At 53.1% G+C, this 24,391-nt stretch overlaps 4 protein-coding genes across 4 annotated transcripts in view; 3 read left to right on the top strand and 1 right to left on the bottom strand.

Moving 5' to 3' along the window:
• Window positions 1-4,886, top strand: part of UBE2L3 (ubiquitin conjugating enzyme E2 L3) — a 56,131-nt gene extending 51,245 nt beyond the window's left edge. The window contains exon 4 of the mRNA XM_047090218.1: window positions 3,402-4,886. Coding sequence (XP_046946174.1) covers window positions 3,402-3,556 — 155 coding nt within the window. The 3' untranslated portion in view covers window positions 3,557-4,886. The remainder of the gene's footprint in view (window positions 1-3,401) is intronic.
• A 4,256-nt stretch (window positions 4,887-9,142) lies between these two features.
• Window positions 9,143-21,932, bottom strand: YDJC (YdjC chitooligosaccharide deacetylase homolog). Its single transcript, XM_047090217.1, has 6 exons — window positions 21,850-21,932; window positions 10,824-11,201; window positions 10,576-10,735; window positions 10,275-10,374; window positions 10,005-10,182; window positions 9,143-9,808 (listed from the first exon to the last, which is right to left on the bottom strand). Exons 2-6 carry the CDS (start codon window positions 10,985-10,987, stop codon window positions 9,463-9,465), a joined length of 948 nt encoding a protein of 315 aa, XP_046946173.1. The 5' UTR covers window positions 10,988-11,201; window positions 21,850-21,932; the 3' UTR covers window positions 9,143-9,462.
• Window positions 13,388-17,605, top strand: CCDC116 (coiled-coil domain containing 116). Its single transcript, XM_047090219.1, has 4 exons — window positions 13,388-13,474; window positions 14,290-14,847; window positions 14,958-15,569; window positions 16,704-17,605. The coding sequence occupies exons 1-4, from the start codon at window positions 13,403-13,405 to the stop codon at window positions 17,478-17,480; spliced, it is 2,019 nt and encodes a 672-aa protein (XP_046946175.1). The 5' UTR covers window positions 13,388-13,402; the 3' UTR covers window positions 17,481-17,605.
• A 234-nt stretch (window positions 21,933-22,166) lies between the features above and the next one.
• SDF2L1 (stromal cell derived factor 2 like 1) lies at window positions 22,167-24,190 on the top strand. Its single transcript, XM_047090268.1, has 3 exons — window positions 22,167-22,405; window positions 22,804-23,000; window positions 23,787-24,190. Exons 1-3 carry the CDS (start codon window positions 22,186-22,188, stop codon window positions 24,066-24,068), a joined length of 699 nt encoding a protein of 232 aa, XP_046946224.1. The 5' UTR covers window positions 22,167-22,185; the 3' UTR covers window positions 24,069-24,190.
• Window positions 24,191-24,391: the final 201 nt, after the last annotated feature.

Raw genomic sequence — 24,391 nt, forward strand, 5'->3', positions numbered from 1 at the left:
TATTGTTTACATTGCCCATTACAAAGAAACTAAGAACAAAAACAAGGAAATTTTATAGCCTTTATTCTCTGACTGTATACATTGAGAGTGGGAGGTAAAATTTGATTTTGTTCTTTAGCCCCTACATTTTGGAGGAGAAAAAAATACTCCTGAGGAGCATTTGGGTCAGGGAAGAGATTAAAAAAAAAAAAAAAATAGGGCTAGACCACTTGTAAAATACAATGAATGCGCTGTTTTATGTATGAAAAATGCTGGGATGGGGCCACAGTTGTAGTTTGAAAATCTGTTGTAGCTGTCAGTTTCCTTACTATCAAAGCAAGCTAAGCTCAGCTAGACTTTATTACAGTTTAGCCAAGGTGCCAGAAATGCACCCAGAGGAACAGAGAAAGAATGAAATACTCATCAGAACAAGTAAAAAAAATTGGAAAATATTTTGACTTGATCAAATAAGCAAAAGCAAGTTCCCAGACAAGAATTAAATAGATACAGGGGCGCCTGGGTGGCGCAGTCGGTTAAGTGTCCGACTTCAGCCAGGTCACAATCTCGCGGTCCGTGAGTTCGAGCCCCGCGTCAGGCTCTGGGCTGATGGCTCGGAGCCTGGAGCCTGTTTCCGATTCTGTGTCTCCCTCTCTCTCTGCCCCTCCCCCATTCATGCTCTGTCTCTCTCTGTCCCAAAAATAAATAAACATTGAAAAAAAAAAAATTTAAAAAAAAAAAAAAAAAAAAAAAAGAATTAAATAGATACAGAAATCTTACAAATTAGTCATCTTTTGAAAAAACAGTCTTGGAGTGCCTGGGTGGCACAGTTGGTTAAGCATCTGACTCTTGATCTTGGCTCAGGTCATGATCCCACAGTCTGTGGGTTTAAGCCCTGCATCAAGTCCTGCGCTGATGGTGTGGAGTCTGCTTGGGATTCTGCCCCTCCCCTGCTTCTGCTCGCTTGCTCTCTCAAAATAAATAAATAAACTTAAAAAAAAAAAAGAAAAAGAAAAACTAGCCTTAATAGTTAACAAAATGGTTTTTATACCAATAGATTAGGTATTAAGATGGGCTAGTTGGGGTGCCTGGGTGGCTCAGTCAGTTAAGCGTCCGACTTCGGCTCAGGTCATGATCTCACAATTCGTGAGTTCGAGCCCTGCATCGGTCTCTGTGCTGACGGCTCAGAGCCTGGAGCCTGCTTCACATTCTGTGTCTCCCTCTCTCTCTGCCCCTTCCCTGCTCATGCTGTGTCTCTCTCTGTCTCAAAAATAAATAAACATTAAAAAAAAAAATTAAAAAAAAAAAAAGATGGGCTAGTGAACAGCAGAGAGCCTGAGTATCCATCACAGAGGGTGAACAGGAAAACTTGAAAACTCATCAGTACCTCCCACAAAGTACTTATCCAGGCAAGAACCCTCTGAGGTTCCTGAAATGCTAATGAAGCATCAGTTCTGCTACAGAACTGTTTCTGATCATGGAAGAAGACGGGAAGCCACCTTGTTGACACAGTGAGTCAGATGTGGTTCAAGTTTCTAGCCTGAAGTCAAGAGCAGCAAAAGAGTATGGGGAAGTCTATGGAGCAGTCTCGCAGCTGAGCATGGGGTGGAGAAATCTGGGAGCTTGCTAAATTAGGGCCTGGCCTGCAAGCTGGGGTAGCATCTGGGAGAAGCTGTGAAAGATGTCCTCAGGAAGAGGGTTTGTCCATGTGCTTGCTTCCCCTGGCTGGACAGGAGGGAGCCTTAGGTGCTTATTTTAATGTTTGTTGATGCATGCCTTCTGTTTATGGTGAGTGAAAGTGGTTTTCCATTGGAGTTACTAACATTTACTTTTCCTTTATAAAATATAAATATTTTTATTTTTTAATGTGATTTAGAGAAATATATTAGATAAGTAGTCACTTAGGTTATATGTGGAAACACGGCAAATAGTGGAATACCAATGGTTGAAGTTGGGGAAATAGGGACAAAATACCTTTATCATTGTTTCTGCTGTTACACAAGAATAAAATATAGAAAGGGTAAATCTTAAATACACAAATAGAAATATACTTCCAGAGCCTGCTTTCTCTTAAGAGATATTTACAGGTGGGAGGTGATAATGCCTGCCCCTGAGGGTGGTGTGGAGATAGGGAGAAACTGCCCTAACCTACAAAGCTATTTCCAGGCCTTTCATTCCTGCTTGCTCTCCCCAGTCCACCCTTTCTGCCCACCTCCTCCATACTCAGCCTGGACCCTATCGGCCTCGCCTGTGCCCACCATGGTCACAGGAACCCTCAATTGCCCTGTCTCACTTGGTAACACTAATAGACAGAGGTGAGGGCAGGTGGTATTTGGATGCCTGGCCAGGAGTACTTTGTGCTGTTCCCCCCACTCAGAGTGGACCTATTGGCTGGTTATGTCTTTGTACCTGACCCAGCCAGTGGTAGCAGGTAATCCATAACTTGTAATGCTAGGGTGAAGAACATGGCTCCCAGGAAAGGAATCCATGGCTTCGGTAATCCAGAGAAGAGATGCCTTTTTTGCTAGGAACATGACAGTGGGAAGAAACATGGAACTCTGGGGGTGCCAGTCCTAATCAGGGCGGGGTGAGGAGAAGCATGTGGGAGAAGGCAAAGTGGCTGCATGCACCCCACTTCTGAGGTGAGGAGGCTTGGGGTTCCTGAGCCTTCCGTGCTTCCCCCTTGATCTCTCTTTCCCATCTTCTGTTCCCTGGTGGCCCTTCCATCCCAGGGCTAGCCTTCCAGTACATCTAGGATTTACTGTACTTTGGGAAAGCATTGTGGAACCCACCCTGAGCTGTGTGATTTCTGCCTGTGGGATTGAGAGCATAACAGTGCTGAAGGTTACCTGCCTTCCAGCAGTTCGGGTGTCAAGTGAACCTTTCTCAGCTGCTTCAGAAGCTCCTAGTGGTCTTCCAGGGTGGGCTCATTATGTATTTACATTGTGCAGACCTGTCATGCACCCTTCATTGCCATGCTTTCTCAGTACACTTTTATGGAAACTCCCCTGAACCGATTGTAGTGAGGGACACGTCACCCAATCCCTACCCTGGAGAAGCTCCACTCGTGCGTGCGAGTATGTGTATGTGCATGTGAGGAGGTGTTCTTGCTAGGCCTGAGAGCTCCGCAGTTTGGGAGAAGCAGGGAGAGGGTGACTGGCTCCCCAGGGTGTCAGTTCAGGAAGGTTCCTGGAGAGGTGGAGGTGTCATCTGTCCAGTTAACTGCTGTTGTATTAGCTGCTTGTGGCTCAGCACCTTCTCCCAGCTACAGAGAAAAGATGGGTTGCGCCCTGGTGGTTAGAATTTTGGATAAACGGGAGGCTGCTTTCTCGTAAAAGCACATCGATGTAAATCAGTGTTGCAGTCAAAGTTTTGCCCTTTCTGAGACTGTTCTAACCAGCGGTGCCTGGTCCTTTTCTTGGCAGTAATCCAGTCCCTCATAGCACTGGTGAACGACCCCCAGCCCGAGCACCCACTTCGGGCTGACCTAGCTGAAGAATACTCTAAGGACCGTAAAAAATTCTGTAAGAACGCTGAAGAGTTTACAAAGAAATACGGGGAGAAGCGACCTGTGGACTAAACTCTGCCGCGACTGATTCCAGCGAGTGTGAGCGGAGATCCCGAGCAGCGCATTCAGACACCCCGCAAAGCAGGACTCTGTGGAAAATTGACACGTTCCGCCGCCTGGCGTTTGCTTGTGGCAGTTACTAACTTTCTACAGTTTTCTTAATCAAAAGTGGTCTAGGTAACCTGTAAAGAAAGGATTAAAAATTTAAGATGTTCTAGTTCTGCTTTCTTTGTTTTAAAAATCACTGCTTCAATCTACTTTAAAAGAATGGTATTTCTTTTCTTGTCCAAATTGATCCAAAATTTTCAATTTACATTTAGCCCTTAAGGTTAAGGAAAAAAAAAAAAAAAAGGTTGCAGTTCCCTTTCTTCCCCTGCCCCTGCAACTCCCACCTTCTTGCATTCGGTTTATTTTTCACTCATTCATTTCCCCAGACTCAGGCCCATCTCCTCCGCAAAGAGAAGAGACCACTCCTGATGATTCTGGTGGCTTCTCTACTCCCACGTTGCACTGCCCTGTGTGGGAGTTGGTTCAAATTCTCCTGGCCCCAATTTATAACATCCTTTAAAAAAATTTTAAAAACAAGCAAACTACCACTCACCCCACCACCTCCCCCTCATCACCCCCAAAAAAAAAAAAATTCCGTGAAAAGGGAGGCCCAGTTCTTATGTAAAAATCCGGCTGGTGTTACCACAATAACGTTGATTAAATGGGCAAACCCTGATGTCTGTGTGCGTGATTGAACTTTGGCCTGGCCTGATTGGGGTAACCCATGTCTGTGGTGACCCCAGGGGAGGGCCTGCCCACCAGAAGATGCTGGCACTTGTGTGAGCTGGCACTTGTGTGAGGAATTTCTCGCCAGAGAGGCTCCTGAAGCCAAAGGTTGACACTCCTCCCTGCAGCCATTGTAGAAGATGTGTCAGTGCAGGCAACAACGCCAAAGCCAGAATGTCCATGTGAAATTCCACGCTCACCTGTCACCGAGCTCCATCTGAATGTGCCACGGAGCTCCCTCTCCCAGCTCCTCAGTGCAGCGCAGCCCCACTGCGACCCTCCCTTGGCACAGTTTGACCCTTTGCGGGGTTGGAATTGGCTGGAGTTGGCGGGACTCGGCTGTAGCCAGCACCAGTGTGGGGTTGCTGGCACCCTGCTGGCCCCTTTCTTCGGAGCAGCCGGCCAGCCCAGGAACAAGACGGCCTTCCCCCTCCCTCTGGACTCACAGCCTTTGCAGAGTCAAGCTCCACTTGAAGCTCACTCAATAATATCCTTTACATGTGTTTTATATTGTTTTGACTGCCTTTTTTTGTAGAAATAAAAATTGACCTTAGAATTTATCATCAGATGAACTTGTAAGGATTTGAATGTTAATGTCTTTTCAAAGCAAGTGGGACTGCCCCTGAAATAGAGAATACCTGTCACTGACACCCAGAGGAAGCTGATGGTCCAAACACCGTGTGTCACCAACTCTTTTGCCACTGGCGGCTGCCCTTCTTGGCTCTTGAGTGGCGGGGGGGGGGGGGGGGGGGGTGGTGGGTAGGGACTAGATCCTGTGGGGAAGATAAAGAAACCTGGCTTTCTGTTTTTAGCTCTCTTACTTGAGATCTTTCTGGGCCTTACAGACCTGTAAGATGGTTTTACCTGTGCAGAGGTGGGTGTGATGGGTAGGTTAGGCAGCAGAACGTTGTTTAGTTGTCCAGGTGCATGGCCCCTGCAGTGTGGCAATGAACTTGGCTTCTTCAGTCCTAGGTACGCCAGGGCAGGTTCTGGAGACTCCTGTGGGCCCAGGAAGGCAGGAGCACCGGGCCAGTGTTTCCACATCTGTCTCTTCATTAGCAGAAAGGTGATAATGGACTTTATTTCACTCACACACAGATTTGTTAATAAAATGCCAAATTCTGTCAGAAGCTATCCAGATAAGCCACCATTTGTTCTCGTTGCTTCTCTGAATCCAGAAGTATTGCCATTCTTGGAAACTGTCCCATTGCTTCATATCTCTACCAGCGTAGCTTTGCCTGCCTGTCACCCTCTCACATCTGTGCTCAGGAGGATACCTTTGTCAAAGCTGGCAGCCCCTCAGGGACTCTCAGCCCTGGCATGGCACCCCATGGTTTGCCCCGTCAGAGGCCTGGCCTTCAGAGAGCAAGGCAGGGGATGGTCCCTCCTTCAGGCCTGGGCAGCTTGCCCCCCTCCAGACTGGCAGTCCCCAGGGCAGGCTTTGAGCATGCTGGCGGACAGCCCTGGCTGCTCCACAACCAAACAGCTGGGTCCTCTGGAGAAGGGGAGAGCTGTCGAGCAGCCACCACTGACCCGAGCCTACTCAGGAATTCACAAGCACTGGGTTCCTCGAAGTGCGCCGGGTTCCCTCCCGCTCCCTGCCAACGGCAGAGAATAGGCTTTCTAAGATGCTGCGATCCCGTTCTGCTGCCCTTAATAAAAATGCTCTCTGACACTGGTTTGGTTTTGTGGGTTTCTTCCTTACTGGGGGTGGGCAGAGCCAGGGGCCTGTGTTCTTGGAGATGGGGAAGGGGTGGCCAGGACCTAGGCTCTTCTGCCTGCTCCTCTCTCCCCATGCCCAGCTTTTCCAGAAGAGGCACACACAGGTGTGTGGTCTTTCCACGAGGGAAGCAGAAAAGGCTGAAATCCAGGCCATCGGGGCCTGTGGAAGGACCCATTGGGTGTCGGGAAGGGACAGTGGCCTCTGTATATGCATCACTTCAGTTCATCTGTCAGTCCCAAGAGAGTGGTATTATGTACATTTAGCAGAGGAGCAGACTGAGGCCCCTAGAGGGTGGCTGTCTTGTTCAACCTCACTGAACTAAATGAGGGTGCACCTGAGGGTGAGGCTAGGCCATTTCCTTGAATGATTCCAGCCAGAAACCTGCCTCCAAGGCCTCCTAAGTCCCCTTGGGAATTTGACACAAGCTGATACCAGACCTGCCCTGTCAGCTACATCTGCAGGTGTCCAGGAGGAACCTTCCTGGAGTGTCATTTTACCTGCTAGCAAGGAGCTAGTCCTTTCTTTCCCTTGATCATCAACAGGGTGATCAACTCTGCTGCCTCTTAAGACTTTATCCTCTGTGACTCTTAAGACAACCCCATGGACACCATTATCCCTATTTTTACAGAGGAAGAAACCGAAGTTCAGTGACAGGCAAGGACACGTGGCCTGTGTTTTTACAGTCTGGCTCCAGAGCCTGTTACATTCCATCACAGGTTCTTGGACCCCAGACACAGCCACAGTCCCCACCCCTTTCCCAAAACCAGAGCTCTACAGGACCTTCTCTCAACTTCCTCAACTCTGGAGCCACCATTTTCTTGCCTTCCTCACTCCTGTATTAATTGTTCAGCTCAAAATATGCATCTACTTCATCACTCCTGTGCCCACTGCAGCCTGGCTTCTGTCAGCCCCTGGCCAGCCTCCTGAGGCTTCCCTGGCAAGGGCCCCAGGACTTCCTCATTGCACAATCCACAGGCTGTCAGCCTCTCAGCCTACTCTCTTCATTTGGTAGCATCTCTGTGCCCCACTCTGCAGGGCAGCCACCTGACCCCATCAAAGGCAAAGCCAGACTGGTCTTAGTTCTTCCTGCCCCATTTGCACTGGCTCTTCCTCTTCTCCCTGCCTCCCTCACGCAGTGTGGGGCAGTGGCATCAACCAGAGGAGCAGAGCTGAAGGTGGCCTGGCTCAGGTGGTACTTGCTAAATGGCTGTTTCCTGGGTGATTGGGACATGTTTTTGCAGGAGGGCTCCTGGGGACACCATACACGCCTCAGAGGATCAGAGTGGAAAGGACTGCCCAATGGTGGATGGAGGCCCATAACCAAGGCCCAAAGAAGGAAGTCACTTCCTCCAGAGAGCATTTCCTGAGCAGGCCTGGCTGGGTTAGGAGCCCCACTTTGGCCCCACACTCTACTTTGTGTTCCTCCCCCCTCTCTCCCACTGCAGTCCAGCCAGCTAAGCCCATGTATGTGCCAGACTGTGAGCTCCACACAGGCTAGGCAATCTGAGCACCCAGTCCTGCCTGGCCCAGAGCAGACCTTCCATACATGACTGATGGGTAGAGAACAGTAAACCCCTTGTCCAAGCCACCCAGTGCACAGCAGGTTTGACATAAGGAATACCCCATCTCCCCAGTGGGGTGCTAGTGACCAGCCCCACAGTGGGCCTGATCTGCCTGCAGCCTTCTGCCTTATCACTTTCCCACCCCTTGTGAAGTAGACCTCTGTCTCCTGGCCACAGCCTCTCTCCTCTCCACTGTTAAACCCTCATGGCCTCTAGGGCTGATCTGGGCCCTCATCTCTGATCACCCCTCTCTCCCTCTCTGGGTGACTCCACAGCTTTAGCTGTGCAGATCCCAAATCTCTCTCCTGTCCACCCATATCTCTGTCCTCAGCCTCAGAGCCACACAGCTAACTGCCTCCTCTTCTCAAAATAGCAGAACCTCCCTCAAGGGAGCTTCTGTGCCAATAGGTTGCCTTCAGGCCACCCCTACCAGCTCTGGCCAGCAGCCTGCAGGAATGTGGCCAGACCCCAGTACACTGAGGCAAGGCAATTGGAGGGGCTAAGGGATTCCACTTCACAGCTATGGAGGAAAGGGCCTGTTGCTGGAAGAATCATGGTCAAGGGAAGGTTAGAGTAGAAGATGAAGCCAGGAAAGAAAAGTGTGAAGCCACAGTCAAGGGTTAGAGATGTAGGATCCGGACAGCAGAAAGGAGGAGCAAGATCCCACCCTCACCTCTCAAAGAAAGCTGTACATCCCTCAAGGCAGCCCAGACCAAGAGAGAGCTCTTTAGGCACCTGATTGCTTGCCTGACACTGCATGGTGAAAAAATGTACAGGCAGCTTCAAAGCCCTGCCACTCCCAGGTCTGTAAAATAAGGACATTGGTCCTTGCACATAGGCACTATTACCTGAGATTAAATGAAACAGGATCATCGTTCCATCTGCCTTTCAACACTCTAGAGCCGGGCAGGGCAGGACTGTGCTCCCAAGAACTCCCTACCACCTTCCCCATCTGCTCCCTGCATCTCCTTGATCCAAGACGCATGAACCCCAGTGACGGGGCATGCACACATCACCAGGTCCAGTGAAGAGTCCAGGATCCCATTTCCACAGACTGTTCCTCTTGGAGAATATTAAACAGGCTTGCAGGACCTCCTTTTATTTGCCCCTAGGATGGCAAAGGACTGCTTGTTTAGAACAAGTGACTTTTTAAGAGCGAGCACGTGTGCACACACTTGAGAGCAGGAGAGGGGCAGAGAGAAAGAGAGAGAATCTTAAGCAGGCTCCCATGCTAGGTGTTAACTTGGAGCTCAATCTTACAACCCTGAGATCATGACCTGAGCTGAAATGAAGAGTCAGATGCTTAACTGAGCCATCCAGGTGCCTGGAGCAGGTGACTTTTTAAATAAAATTTGAGATTATAGTATCTCCCAAAAAGTAGGCAAGGAGTGAGACATTCTTCTCCCAAACCCCTTCCTCCCAAATGTGGAGTATGTTTTGCATATCTACTCTGGAATAATGACCTGGTTTGGGCCCTGAGTTGCTTTTGCCTTAAGTGTCTGCAAACGTTTTCTGGGCACAGTTTATAAACCATCCAAGTTTACAAGACAAATATTTTATTAATACAGCGATCTCTACTACATCTGGACAAGGAAAATGCTAACTTACATGACAACTTGAAGGGCACCAAATGCTTGGCAGGCCCCAGGCCCAGATGTCATCTGTAGCCAAGATGGGTTGCCAAAGCTCTGGCCACCATTCTGAGCCATGAGGACCTAGACACAGATGTGACAGGGTCCTGCCCAGGGAAGTATGTTACTGGACCCCGGCTCTCAGCCTGGTTCCAGGATGTCCCTGGGCTTGACACTGGCCCCCTTTTTGTGTACTAATGGGTGTTTATGTTTGGCTGGCTATCAGGGTCATGGCCGGGAGCGCTCCAGGAAGGTGGCTTCCCCAGGCCTCTTGGAATCTAGGTCGTGGAGAGCGCAGAGCTGTACTCCGTCCTGTGCAAGCTGGGCCCGCAGTGTGGGTGCGGTGAGGACACGCAGCTCATGCAGCCGCTCCCATGAGCAGGAAAAGGCATCGGGACCCTTACCACAGCCGCCGGCAGGAGGCACACTGGGGTAGCCAGGGTGTGCCATCAGCTCAGCTGTCAGGGTATGGCCCGTGGGTATGCCTTCCAGGGCCCGTGCTAGTGCTCCTGATACGCGATGAACAGACATGTGCCGGCCGCAGGTGCTCAGGCCCACGAAGGCATCCGTCCACCTGTGGATGTCGGGGCATCAGGGGCAGGCAGGGTGCAGCAGGACTATGTGATGGGCAGGGCTAGGCCTGTGACTGGACAGATCTGGGACGGGGGCAACGTAAGTCGACGCCTGACCGCCTTTAACGATGAGGAACGGACATAGCTGTCAGGTGAACTGCCGGCCGGGCTCACTAGGATACGGGATAGGGGCCTCACCATAGGCCGTAGCGGGAGAAGGGGGCCACGGCGGCCAGGGCGTCGCGCTCCACCGAGCAGGCGAAGGCACGCGCGGGGGCCTCGAGCCACGCGCGGTCGCCCACCCCACGTTCCACCGGCAGCCTTGTGAAGCGCACCCCATTGGCCTGCAGCACCTCTGCGAACACCTGGCACACGCCTGCGGGCGGGATGGAGTCAGGAAGTAGCACCTCCTACTACCTGGGACCACCTCTCACCCGCAGCCCCCTTCCAGGGAACAATGCCCTCCACCTGGGAGCACGTGCACGTGCTGGTGCCCGTCCACGTGAGTGGGGTCCCCGCCCAGTAATTCTCGGAAGCGTATCAGCTGGGCCTCCAGCTCTTCCCGCACCTGGAGAGAGAGGATGACAGGCACCTTGAACGTCCCGGAGCAGCTACCAAGGAGGGTTCCCTCCAGGTGCCTCCGTGTGACTGCTCGTTTGAACTAGGGAAACATCCATCGCCAGCTCCTGCCACTAATGGCTTCACGGTACCCTCAGGGCGGAGCCTTGGGGATCCTTTCGAGCATCTTCCTGCAGCCGCACCTCCGCACCTGGGGCAAAGCTACGCCTCCGGTCGCCACCGCCTCCCGGAATCCCATCTTGCCGAGGAAGAAGCCTTCGGGGCTGAGCAGCGACGAGTCGCCTAGGCGGGCCGGGCCCACGGGGCGGCCCTCGGACAGGTTGGCGTGAAGGCCCGTGGGGATTTTGTGCCTGCAGGCGGAGCGCGAGCGGGAGAACTGGCTGCCGCGGGGCGGCGGCTCCCGAAGCCAGCCCCGACCCTGGAGGGTCCGCCACTCACCTGCGGGCCAGATCCGCCGCGCTCTCTGCAGCTGCGCCGTTGACCAGCAGGGACACGCTGGTCACAGCCCCCGCCAGGAAGGCCTCTACGATGCCCTCATCGCGCCGCGGGCAGTAACCAAAGTCGTCTGCGGTGACCACGAGGCGCACGCGCGGTCCAGCCATAGACACTTCCGCGGACTGCCCTGGACCCTAGAGGACTGGATCCAGGCCCCACCCCTAGACGCAGTCGCAGGCTCCGCCCTGAAGCGCACGCCCTCACGCAGCTGCACTTCGCCTTTGTTCTCGCCACCTACCGGTCTCAATGTGGCTCTGCAACGATCCTCTGGACCACACAGCGCGCTCCGCCGGATTTATTGCAACGCGGAACTTTCGGTAACTGCAAAAATTATATTTAATGTGAAAAATACAGGAAAAAAAACCCTATTGAAAAAAAAACCTCTTACTCTTCCCTAAAGTCACTAATGTTAACTTTCTAGATAGTGTCCCTCCAGTATTTTTCTAAGCAAATAAACCCAATTCCTTTTCTCCCCCACCCTAAAGTTTTTGTTTGTTTTGAGAAGATAATGATCACATCAGTGTTATCCCATTCTTGTAGTGTTTCATTTTTTTGATAGTGACTATGAACTTTTCAAACTGCCTATTTGTCTTTGGTGATTTTTTTTTTTCTAAGAGGAGGTTTAAAAAAAACATTCTAGAAAGAACGTTCTAAGTAAGAAAATGAAACAAAACGTGTATAACAATGGCTTCATTTGAGGAAGCATTAGTCCTTGATTGCCCCAATTGAGCTCTGTGCTAGGATACAACTTTTACATTCATAATCTCATTTTTTCCCTCAATGGTGCAGAAAAGCTTTCTTTACTGATGACTATATAGTCACCATGGTTGACAGTGAGAGTTTTCATTGTGATGTGGCTGTGTTTCTTTTCCCAATGGAAAGTGCAGCATTTGTCTCCAGCCCATGAGATTGGTAATGTTATTCCTGTTTTGCAGATGAGGAAGCTGAGGCTCAGAGGGGAAAAGTGGCTTGCCCAAAGTGACCCTGCCAGTAGTGGAGCTGCGACTTGACCTCCAAAGCTCTGGGTCTACCCTGGTCCTCTAGACCCTAGCAGCCCCCTGGGTCAGGGGCAGAGAAGGCAGAGCTGAATTTGAGAATAACAAATAATATGTTCCTTGTGGGACATTGTATGGATCAGAGGCCTCATAGAGCCCTTATCAACCTCTTGGCATAAAGGTTATTGTGTTCAGTTGTGATTATTGAATTGTTGGACTTAAACTTTCTCCACTGGGAAGCTGATCCTGAAAAGACCACAGCCCTTGAGGGTAAGCAGATTGGAAAGAGGAAATTGACATTTATTGAACACTTACTGGTATTAGAAATATTAGAGATTAGGGGTGTGTGCCTCTGTTCCTACCCCCAAGGAGCACCATATGGTAAATGAGTAACAATACCTTGTGGCAGAGCCTAGAATGGGTTTTTTGGTAATTCTGTTGAGGGTGGCAGGCCTTCTTGGAAGGTGACACCTGGGAGGGGCATTAGGAGTTTACTGGGCAGAAGGGGAAAGGAGGTAAAGATACACAGAGCTCTTATTGGGGTGTCAGGTGTGTTGTATGCAGATTTGATTTAATCTCTATATTCTCATATGGAAGAACATTCAACTGTTTACAGAGGAGGAGCAGATGACAAGAGGTTGAGTCACACTAGGAGGAAACAGTAGAGCTAGGAATTGAAGCTAGGTCTGTGACTTAGAGCCGGGACTCTTACCATTGTGCTCAGGGACACTGCAGAGGGAGAGGGCTGAGGACTCTCCTGGGGTCCCCCACACTGGGCAAGGAGAGGACCCTAGAAAGGATCAGGAGGCCCAGGAGGAAAGTGCTTGTGTCACCAGAGGAGACTGTGGCTTTGACCCTTAGGGCTTCCCTCAGGTGCCCAGTCTCCTACGTGGAACAGTCGGAAGCAACCCCTGAATCTCCCACAGTGAATGTGGGCAAGGCAAATTCAGACGAAGTGGGGGAGGGGCCAGCCTGGGTCCCGCCCTCAACCATTGTGGCAGAATTAGAAAGCATTGCGAGCCAATCAGGACGTAGCATGTAAATGAGCAAGCCGTGCTGACGTGGGCCAACTCCAGAGCTCCCTGGAGTGGGAGGCTATATTGCCTGACACTGAGCGAGGCACGGACTCTGGTGAGCGGGTCGGCTCTGAGCCAGGGGCAGACAACAGGGTTCCGGGGTCTAGGAGGAGGGAGGGTCGGAAACATCCAGGCCCAGAGATGGTCAGAGACAGTATGCGGACATCCTTGGGGACCTCAGCCCCGACGACTCTGGACACGGACCGTGCGCAGACACCCAGGGAATTCCGAGCAGAGGAAGGGCCCGACATGTGAAGGACGTGGGGTGAGGGGAGCGAGGAACCTGCGGATCCCGGGATTGCTGACACAGTAGCTGACAGACGAAGGGAGAGTCGGACTCATTGAGGCCTAGGGAGACCCTCACACCATCTCCCCGCCCGGCGCAGAGAGGAATCCGTGGCTGTGCTGCGGAACCAGAGAGAGAGGAGGCCGACAGCGATTCACCCTCACCATGACCAGTTGCCGCCATCACTCAGGATACTTGGCAGACGATGAGGCCGGCCACACCACTTACGTGGCCCGGGTAAGTGTGTCTGGCAGGACCCTGACTTTAAGACCCCCAAAATGTTCCCCGCCAGCTCCAGCACCCCAGACCACAGCCCCCCTTTCTCAGTGCCTGTTGACCTCCTCTCTGGGCCTCTTAGTGACATCCTTATCACCTTGACCACTCCTCGCACCTCCTGCTGGGCCCTAGTCACCCTCAAACTTCATTCACTGTGTCCCCTGACCTCCAGCAGCTGGGGAGGAGCTTGGTAGACTGGTACTCCAGAGTGGAAGCATGGAGTCTACTCAGGGCCCAAGGCTCAAAGTTTCAGAAACAGCCATGGGGAGCCGAGGGTTCAGGACTACAGGTGGTCTGTGCAGTGGAGACAGGACTGGTCTGCTCTAAGGACAGGTGAGGAACCCAAGTAGGGTTCAAAGGGGTTTGTGATTGCCCATTTCTGTCCTGCCCTGTGTGAGGGCAGAAGTGGGCTTTCTGACTCCCTAGCCACATATTATATATGTGAAATGTATGTGTCAGGGAAGCGTTAGGATGACCTGAAATCAAGCCTCACTTTGCAGAAGAGGAAATTGGACCTCAAGAGGGGCCATCATGCCTATGGTGTCACAACCTGCAGTGGCAGAGCCAGGGTCCAGACCCAGAAACTTTCTGACTCTAAAACATAGTTCCTGACAATAAAATTTATAAAAAACAAAACACACACACACACACACAGTGCCTTCCACTGCCCACTCCCACCCAGCTCCTGGTGCCCTAGGAGGACCTCCAGGAAACCCCCTACTCCTTGTGGAGCATCCATGCCCTATATGACATGATGCCTGTCTGCTCTGGTGCAGCCGCCTAAGAAGCCACTGTTCCTGGAAATGGGACAAGTCTCCAAGCTGGGCCACATGCCACACCCACCATCGAGGTACACTCTCACAGACAGTTCAGGGCTCCGTGGCCACCAACAAAACCCAAGGGACCCTCGGCCCTTTGGTAGCTTCCTGGATTTCCTTGTCAAAGGCCAGGTGCTGGACAGCCTACAGACGGTGGTGGAGGAGGCCACTGAGCGCATGACCACCATGAAGACAGAGGCTGGAGTGCCACTGGTGGAGGTGCAGGACCCAATAGAGGTACCAAGGGGTAGGCGGCGGGTACGTGTCCAGCCTAGCCTCAGTACCATGCACCGGCACCGTGTCCGGCCCAGCCTCTGCACTGGATGTCCCAACAACTACCCATCCTGCTCCAGCTCCATGTCTGACTCCCATAGCAGCCTCACAGCTGGCTGGCTGGGATCCCACAGCCAGGACAGTGACCTGGGCACCCGTGGCATGGGCTCACTGCCACCCATGAGGGACAAACTTTTGCTGGAGAAGAACCTCAAACGGCTGCTGAAGCTGGAGAACAGAGGGGTGAGATCCAGGGCCATGGCACAGGGTAGGCAGGATGGACCCCAGTCCAGAACCCAGGGCTAGGGTTAGGCCTGGCTTGGCTGCCCCTGAAAGTCCCCCTCTCTTTGCAGAAAGGCCTGGATCAGTCCTGCTTCCAGAGGGACTCCCTGCTGTGGGATTCACTGGACAGCCATGCCAGCAGCCAGTGGACCTGGGAGCCGCCTCTGTCCTCGTTCTCAGGCCAGCTGGGCTCAAGCTCAGGCACACCTCAAACATCAGAGCTGGGCCCTGGAGAACAGGAACTGATCTGCCTCAAGCAAGAGTTTAATAAGGAGATCAAGTCATTGTTGAGCCAGCCAGCATCCTTTGACCTGCCTGGCTACTGTTCATTCCGTGAGCCCCATCGGACTCTGGACTTTCTGGCTGAGCACCAGCTCTTCCCTGCCCTGCAGAATGTGGTCAGCCAGGCTGTGGACAAGCTCCGTGGTGCCTGCCGCCATGATGGCTGCCCTCTCTTCCCATCAGAATGGGAGCCCGCAACAGAGCCCAACTCTGACTCCATGCCAGGCTCCAAGCTAGCCACACCCACTGATGAGGAGGAGCCCTATGATATGCTACCCACCAGAACCTCCAGCCCCAAGATGGCTCGCAGAAAGAGCACCAAGGGCAGAGGACAGGCCAAGCCCAAGGAAGGTGGTTCCCCCATGTCCAGTGCCCAAGTGGCTACCAGACTCAGGCTCAAGGTAACACCCACAGAAGAACCCAAGGTCCCCTCACCCCACCGCAGACAAGAGGTGCCTGGCCAGGACCCTGAAATACAGACACCATCCATACCTACTTTGGGGCCCCTGAGCTTCAGCCAGAAGGCCCAGCCCTGGCGGAGCCTGCACCTCACCCTGCCTGCCCCTGGGATCGTGGTTGAAGGGCCCTCCAGCCAGACCCAGCCCACCACCCAGGGCACAGTTCCTCTCATCTCCCTCTCCCCTCACGTCTCCCACCACCTCCCCGTGTTCTCACCACTTGCCTCCTCAGTAAGAAGCTTCTCCCCATCTGCTTCATGTATCCAGAGGTGACCTCAAGGGTGGGACAAGGGGGTTTAGGGAAGGGTTCCTTCAGCAACCACCCTTAGCCACCATCACAGGTATCTTGCCCTGCACTGTGGAAACCACCTGAGCCGGGGACGAACTGATGGGGGGCAGAAATCCTGGCCTGGTTACTGTCAGGTGTTGTTGAAGATGAATAAAGCCAAGATTTCATTCTGGGTCTTTTTGTAACGTTTGCCTGTTAATCTGAGGGGCCCTTCTATGTGGGGAGGGTCCTGTCCCTTGTAGACAGCAGCTTAAACCCAGAGTGGGGCCCCACATCCTAGGCCCAGCTACCTGTGCTCCCACTAACCTAGGATCCTCCAGTGTGTCTGCTGAGAGGGAGTTGCTCAGAAAGAGTATTGAGAAGACATAGGTGGCTTCACCCTGGTAGACCCCCAGCACAGCCCCTGACCTTCATCTCACCCATCAAGGCCGAGGCAGGCTTCCTTCCTCTGAACCTTGGTCTGGGGGACAATCTACCAGAGCCCAGGTTATCCACGCTCCAGTTTGGGTGGCACTGTGACTGACATCACCAGCCTGGCCCCAGGCCTGACTGGTTTGGTCAAGTGTGGGAACAGTGTGGTAAGTGTGAGGGTGTGGCCCACATGCAGGACCAGGGCTCAGCTGCTGACTGAGACAGGATAGCAGATGTGGCAAGGCCATAACACTAGTGCAACAAGCGTGGCATCTGTGTGGGTGATGTGGATGGAGGGTGCTCGGGTGTGAGGGGCATCCTGAGGCATCAGGAATGGCATGACGTGTCTCCTTTTCCCTCCCCGGCTATTGCACTAGAGCCCCAGTTACAATCTCATGAAGAAGAAGCCACTGCCCTCCATCTCATCCAAGTCTACCATATCCCACCTCTCCAACCCCTTGTACCAGGAGCTCATCAACTACTTGGTGGAGCAGGCTGTGTCCTTGCTCATCTGCAAGTACAAATTCGAGAAGAACCTTTCCAAGCAGCTAGGCTTCATCTCATTCCCTGTCACCGAGACGCTCGTGGACCTCCTCCTGGGCTTCAAGAAAGTGAAGGGCTCCCACATCTGCCTGTCCTCAAAGATCAACTGGAGCTGCCTGTTGCGCAAGCTGGAGGAGGCAGAGTGGGCCCGACAGCTGTCTAGACAAGGGTCCCAGCACGACTCCCACCGCGGCACCGCCCACCGCAGCACTGCCCACCAGGAGGCGCCCTGGAGCAACACGGAGTCCCCCTCCACGCTGCCTGAGCCATCCACCCAAAAGAATCAGGAGGAGGACACAGAGCCCACTCTCCACAGTGAGTTGCTGGACCCTCAGCTCCTCCCAGCTCAGGAGGATACTACACTCGAGGAGAAGGAGCCCAAGAGCCAGGAGGAGCCCAGGCCCTTCATGTTCACTGGCACAGACAGGGGCTCCGATCTGTGTCAGGAAGTTGTAGACATGGACAGTCAAGGTGATGAGGAGGAAGAGGACGAGGACAAGAATGATGACTTCTTTGGGGACAAGGGCAAACCCCAGAGCTCTCCCGAGTCTCAAGTGGAGGCCGATGTCAGCAGTGACTCCAGAGATGTGGGCCACAGTCACGCTCCGTGAGGCCTATGAGTTGCACCCAGTGCTTGATTCCCTGCTCCTCCTCTTGCTCCAATGGAGTGCTGCCCCCCGCCCCCCCCCCACACCGGCCCTTGCCCTGAGCAGAGGTCAGGGTGGTCTGAATGCCCACGAGGAGCTCTGCTGGCCTATCAGGAAAGCCAGAGGGAGAAATAAAGTCTGTGTTGATGGAGCACAGTTTTCTTGTCTGGAGATTTCAGCCCCGCTTCCGTATGACTGAGCACCTGTGCCTGAAGTAACACCTCCCACAGGCCTGGACACAGCCAGCCATCATGACAGCTGGCCATACCCTGACCCCCCCCCCCTTCACCTCACATGCATGCTTGAACACAAGTGTCTGCTTATGGTTCTTCTCTGCCCCAGTGTGCACCTTCCTGACTCTTCAAGCCTCTTAGGATTCATGGTGCATTTTCCTAATGGCTCCTGAGCATTGTGGTTCCTGCTTCCAGAGAGCTCCTCCTCTGCCAGGGCAGCAACCTGCTACCTTTGCTGTGCCACACCCTCATGTTCCTATTGGGGAACCACGCATCCTCCCTTTCCTGATATTCCCATGCCTACCTGTCTTCCTAATTTGTATTTCCCAGCTCCCAGCTCCTGAATCTGGAGGATCCAAACTAGGTCACATGGGGGCTCACGGTCTGTCAAGCTGTGGATTGGCTGCTCCAGGCTGGCCATGTGACTACCCTTTCAGTAGTGCCCCTGGCCAGACAGCTTTCTCTGGAAGGGTCTGTGGGCATGGCTGGTGCTGTGATTGGCAGGTCTCATCTCCAAGGTTCTTCTGGGGCTTCTGGCCATCCTGTGCTACCAGCTCAGAACCTGCCTTCTCTCTGCCTTCCCAGGGCAGCCATTTTGTTCCGCTGTTCAGGCATCTTCACCTAGGGAACCGCTCAACCTCTCTCCCCTCCACCCTGTCAAAAGAACATGTGAAGATGCTCCACTCTGACTCGCTGTGTGGGCTGCTGTTTCAGGGATATGGGGGAGGTGTGAGCCACCTGCTCACACAGATCACACAGGTCCCACCTGGGCGTATAGAGCCCAAGTCTGCTCAACCAAGCCTGACCACGCTCAGCGCTCCATGTGTGAAGACACAGTGACTGCAGAGCTTCTCTGGAGCCAGTCAGGGAGGAGCTTCCATACCACACCCATGCCCTGTGGTTCAAGGAGAAAGACCTGCTCTGCTGCCAGTCAGAGCAACCGGGGTCCTAAGTTGGTGGATCAGGGACCCATTTTTCCAGAGATCTCTTGTGGCAAGGATCTTTTAGGGCATATGCTCAACTCATAAGGCCCATTCCCTGAGGCCACCCACAGTGTCGGGCCACAACATTTTTGTACCTTTTTGCCATATCACTTGGCCACAGTTGTCTAGCCCTCTTGACACATCCCTATTCTAAGCTAGGCCAGTCAGGTGTTTGCCCTAGGAGCTTGCAATTGGGGTGGACCGAGAGATTTTTATTTTTTAAGTTTATTTATTTTTAGTAAGCTCTACACCTAACCTAGGGCTCGAACTCACAACCCTGAGATCAAGAGTCACATGCTCTTCCAATTGAGCCTGCCAGGCATGCTGGCATAGACTGGGAAATTCTGGTGCAGTTTGCACTGAGTGCTAAAAACAAGGGTGGACAGTGTGGAGCATCTCCCCCCCACCCACCCCCCTCTGGAGAGGCAAGAAATCCTGTCTGTAGGACAGAACCAGGAGGGGAGCCCTAGGGCTCTCAGAGACAGCAGCTGGCATGAAACCTGCCAGCTTTCCAGGTCTCTCTGCCAAGTCCTCAAGGGAAAAAGAACATACACCCACCCTGGCCTCAGAGGCACATGTCTAGGGAATGTCCCTGGAATGGGAGCAGCCCCTTTGGGAACCACTGGTACACTGTGCTAAAGACATCTGACTTTAGCTCCTGTATCTGTATCAGGTATCTGTTGCTATGTAACCACTCCAAGGCTTAAGTGGCTTCAAACAAAGTCATCATTTTTCCTGATGCTGGTGGTTGGCAGGCTCAGCTGGCAGTGGTGGAGATAGTTTCTTGTGTGGCTGCTTTTAGCTGGGGACATGGCTGAGACCAGAACATCCCACATGGCCTCTCCCCCTCTAGGATCTCCCCAAGGCCCCTACCCATTCATTCAGCCCTCTGGCCTGCACTTCCTTACAGCACGGTGCAGCAGCTGGCTTCCTAGAGAGACAAATCGAGAACCACTGGTCCTCTTGCAGCTTTGCTCAGAAGCCCCAAAACAGCATTTCTGTGCCATTCTCTTGGTCAAAGCGAATGGCAATGCCTGCCCAGATTCAAGGGGAGGGAAAATGGAGTCCATGTGTTAATGAGAGAAGCAGCTTACACTTACAGGGATGGAAGGAACTGTTAGTAGCCATATTTGGAGACCAGCTACTACCCCTCCTCCCCATCCATAGCTGATTTCACCTTGAGCAGTCCCTGGAACCAAGTGGAGCAGATCAGATTCTTTTCTGAACCTGAAGACAAACTGTGGCTGGAAAGCAGAAGTCTGCGGAGACACCATAGTCAGCCCTGAGCATCTGCCAGCTGCGGAAGCCGGTATGCAGCGGGGAGCAGGGAAAGAGAACAGCTCCAGCCATGAAGCTCTGAGAAAGTTGATGGAGAGCCATGTTGGTTTCTCCTATTCCAGTTCTTGGGTCTCTGCTGTACTTGGAATTCTGTCTTTGCCTGTCGGGGAGATTGCTTGCTGTGTCCTCACCACCCTCTGGTCTTACATGCAGTGGGAAGCTGTTGGCAGCTTTCAGCAGGTGCCTGGCATGATCTGATATATGCTTTTTTTTTTTTCAGATTTTATTTTTAAGTAATCTCTACACCCAACCTGGGGCTCAAACTCACAACCCTGAGATCAAGTGTCACACACTCCACCTACTGAGCCAGCCAGGTGCCCCTGATTTTTTATTTTTATTATTTTTAAGTAGGCTCCATGTCCAACTGGAGCTTGAACTCATGACCCTGAGATCAAGAGTCACATGCTCTACTGCTGAGCCAGCCAGGTGCCCTCTGATATATGCTTTTTAAGGTATAAAAAGGTATATATTCTCCCTGTTGGAGAATGACTTGGAGGAGCCGGAGCGATGGAAATACAGAAATCTGTTAAGAGGCAGTGGTCAATATCTGGAGGGGGGATGGGGTGGCTTGGATTAGGGTGGTGATAAGGAATGCAGGAGAGATGCTTCACAATCTGTTTTAGAGTTAGAGCCACCAATATGTGTTGGATGAGATGCTAGGTATGCGGTAAAGAGAGCAACTGAAGATAAGTCCCAAACGGTGGGGGGGGGGGGGGGGGAGGCGGAGGTACCATTACTGAGACTCCCTCTAGGGAGAGGGAGCAGTTTGAGGGAAGAGACCAAGAATTCTGCTTTGGACATAATAAGTCTGAGATGCTTGTTGGTATCCAAGAGGATATTTTCATTGCTTCCCAGATTACACTCTAGCCCCTCCACCCTGGAGTGGAGGCCCCTCAAGGGCAGGGTCTGCCAATGCCAGGGCATACCTTTAGCAACTTAGACACCCTAAATCCTGAAAGAATCAAGTGTCTTATACCATATGTAATTCAAAATAGAAACAATATTAAACATGAAAACCCCAAAATAACATGTTTCTATAATTAAAATGGCTCTATTCTGGACTTTCTGAACGCAAAATTCTGAATGATTTAATTAAATATAAGCTTCTATCCCTGCTTTGTTGCACCCCAAGTGCATGGGTAGTCAGCCCATTGAGCAATGCAGCCCAGAGCCAGTTCCCCAGTGGCCCCTAGCACAGGGAGTTAAGTCAAGATAAGAATGTTCCACGAATGAATAAATAAAGTCATATAAGTTTTCCCCCTTGAAGACAGCTGACAGCCCTCTGAGAAGGCAGTGAGACTGGGACCCACTCGTGTCAGAAACCTGGGACACATGGTTATCTACACTTATTTCCCAAAGTCACTTGGTTGGCCAGGGCTCTGATTTCCTAAGAAACCTTGGGGTCTCCTGGTGAGAGAGCCCATCATCTTCAACACCACAGATCTCTGCTGCCCTCTGCTGCCCGATAGTCGAATGACCATGTGATTCTGCCCTGGAAAAAGTGAGTGGTCAGAGGAATTAAAAACCCACAAAGTCCAGAGACTGAGGTGACCCATTGTCAGGAAGGCAATGACCGAGTAACTGGGGGATTAACTAATCCCGGGATCCAGGGACTGAAGAGCCAAGTGATCCAATATCTGAGACACATCGACCTTGTAACTACAAAATCTAGTAGTCCGGCAACCTCAAGACCCTGAAGCTGAGGACCAAGAGTCCGAGAGGAAAGATCGTGATTGAAGCCCCGAAGATCCAAGATCAAAGGGCTTTGTGAACACGTACCCGCAGGGTCTTGGATTCCCAGCCTGGTGTCCAGGGTCTCAGCGGCTGCTGGGTGGGGCGCCCTCACCTACAGCGCGACTCCGCAGCTTCTCTCCTACCACTTGGCGCCGCACCAGCCTTCCTTAGGCATCATTCATTGGTGGGTCCTCGGAAGCGTGGACCAATCAAAATCCTCCTCGTGTCTCCAGCCCCCTCCCCAGTTGCCTCTCTGGAAAGCTAGGGGCGAGTCCCTTCCATGCCGACCCAATGGCAGTGCAGGCGGGGAGCCGTGCTGGCTGGCGATTGGCTGCCTCCAGTGCCTCTCTCATTGGCCGATGGCGGAGACGGAAGCGGCCCATGGGCCCGAGCTGCCGGAGCTCGGCCGGGGCGATGTGGAGCGCGGGCCGCGGCCGAGCTGCCGGATCGGCGTTTGTAGGGCTGCTGCTGACTCTCTTGGTGCCAGGCAGCGGTGCCGCCAAGACCGGCGCGGGACTCGTGACCTGCGGGTCGGTGCTGAAGCTGTTCAACACGCAGCACAGGGTGCGGCTGCACTCGCACGATATCAAATACGGATCCGGTGCGCAGAGGCCCGTGAATGGGGCATCGTCAGGGGGCGGAGCCCGGGGCTGGGAGTCTGAAGGCTGGGTGGTCGTGGGGAGTCTGCAGAGCCACGGGTCTGGGGGTCACCAGGGAGCCTCACTGACCGCCTGGAGTTGTTGGGGGGCCCAGGGGGACAAGGACCGGCGGTTTTAAGGGGGTCGTTGGGATATTGGGAGCGAGGAGGGTCGTCCAGGAGCTGCAGGCTAAGGGACTTGAGAGTTCAGCCAGAGACCAAGGGCCAGGGATTGGGGCTGGGAGTGAGCCCTTGGGGTCCCAGGGTTGAGGTTGTCGGGAAAGTTTATGGTGTCCGAGTCAAGTATAGGGAGTTCAGAGGTTGACCGCGACCTCGCGGTGGGGTGGGGTGTCGCCCCACAGGCAGCGGCCAACAGTCGGTGACTGGCGTGGAGGCGTCTGACGACGCCAATAGCTACTGGCGGATCCGTGGCGGCTCGGAGGGCGGGTGCCCGCGTGGGTCCCCGGTGCGCTGCGGGCAGGCGGTTAGGCTCACGCACGTGCTCACCGGTAAGAACCTACACACGCACCACTTTCCGTCGCCGCTGTCCAATAACCAGGTGAGTGGCCGGCCGGGAGAGGTTACTTGTGTTGGGGGGGGGGGTGCAGGGACAGAATCTAGACTCCCCTCAGTGACTCTGAGCCTGAGCACTACCTCTGCCGGCGACTGACAGGAAGAGAGATCAGGCTGGATAACTTATTCTCCTGGGGGTGAGTTGGACCCAGGAAGAGGATCCATAAGGCCTTTGGGGTGGGGAACATGAAACCCAGCAGGGGATGAGGAACTCAGGCTGGGTCAGGAAGGATGAGTAGGAGTCCTCTAGGCCACAGAGGGGAGACTAGCGGCTTTGCAGGCCTGGGGAAGAACTTGTGCTCCAATGGAGTTCACTGGAACTTGGGGAGGGAGAGGTAGAGGGGTGGAGTTGGGGTGGGAGGGGTTTGTGGGGTTAGGGACTGAGTGCTTAGGGGACTTGTCAGAAGAAAAAGTATGAAATTGAGTGAGGGGTTGTTGGGCATCACGTTGAGTGAGTCTCAGAGAGGTTAGGAAGGAGAACATGGAGAGAGGAGGAGGCTTTAGCTATGTGGGGGCCTGTGATCACCGCGCAGACAGATGGGGTAGGGTGGACGTGTATTTGAAGAGCCCTTGCTGGGGAGAGCCTACTGGGTGCTGGGAGTGGCGGTTGCAGTGTCCCATTTTGCAGCTATGGAAGCTAAGGCTCAGAAAGGTACAGGGAAGGACCCAAGGCCCAGTGTTCTGGGTGTGAGTGTTGGTGCCAGACAAGTGACCACAGGGGACTCTGTGCCTTCTGTGGTGAACACTGTCCATCTGCCCCCTGCACCCATAGGAGGTGAGCGCCTTTGGGGAAGACGGTGAGGGTGACGACCTGGACCTGTGGACCGTGCGCTGCTCAGGGCAGCACTGGGAGCGAGAGGCTGCCGTGCGCTTCCAGCACGTGGGCACCTCCGTGTTCCTGTCGGTTACCGGGGAGCAGTATGGGAGCCCCATCCGTGGGCAGCACGAAGTGCATGGTATGTCCAGTGCCAATACACACAATACGTGGAAGGCCATGGAAGGCATCTTCATCAAACCCAGTGTGGATCCCTCTGCAGGTCACGATGAACTCTGAGTGCCATGGATGGGTGGATGGAGGGCAGAAGGGTGGGGCATCTACAGGACCACTCTTGGTGGAGACTTTGGGTTTGTAGGGGTTTTCAAGTGCCTTTGTGATTAAAGAATGTTAGTCTGTGATTGTGTTTTGCTGTGAGCCTTGGGGTGGCCAGGAGGTACCCAGTTTCCCTGACTGGTTCACTATCTCTTCCTTAGTGCAAAACCCCTTGTCTCCAGCACGGAATGACAGCTAAACCTGTCCAAACCTTGATGCTCTTTCATGTACTCCAGCACTGCCCTGGGCCATCACAACACCCTTCTCTATCCTTAGATGCTCTAATA

This window comes from Lynx rufus, unplaced genomic scaffold (assembly GCF_022079265.1).
Source record: "Lynx rufus isolate CCGP_SWC_20201006 ecotype Redwood Valley unplaced genomic scaffold, mLynRuf1.p SCAF_29, whole genome shotgun sequence".
Lineage (NCBI taxonomy): Eukaryota > Metazoa > Chordata > Mammalia > Carnivora > Felidae > Lynx > Lynx rufus.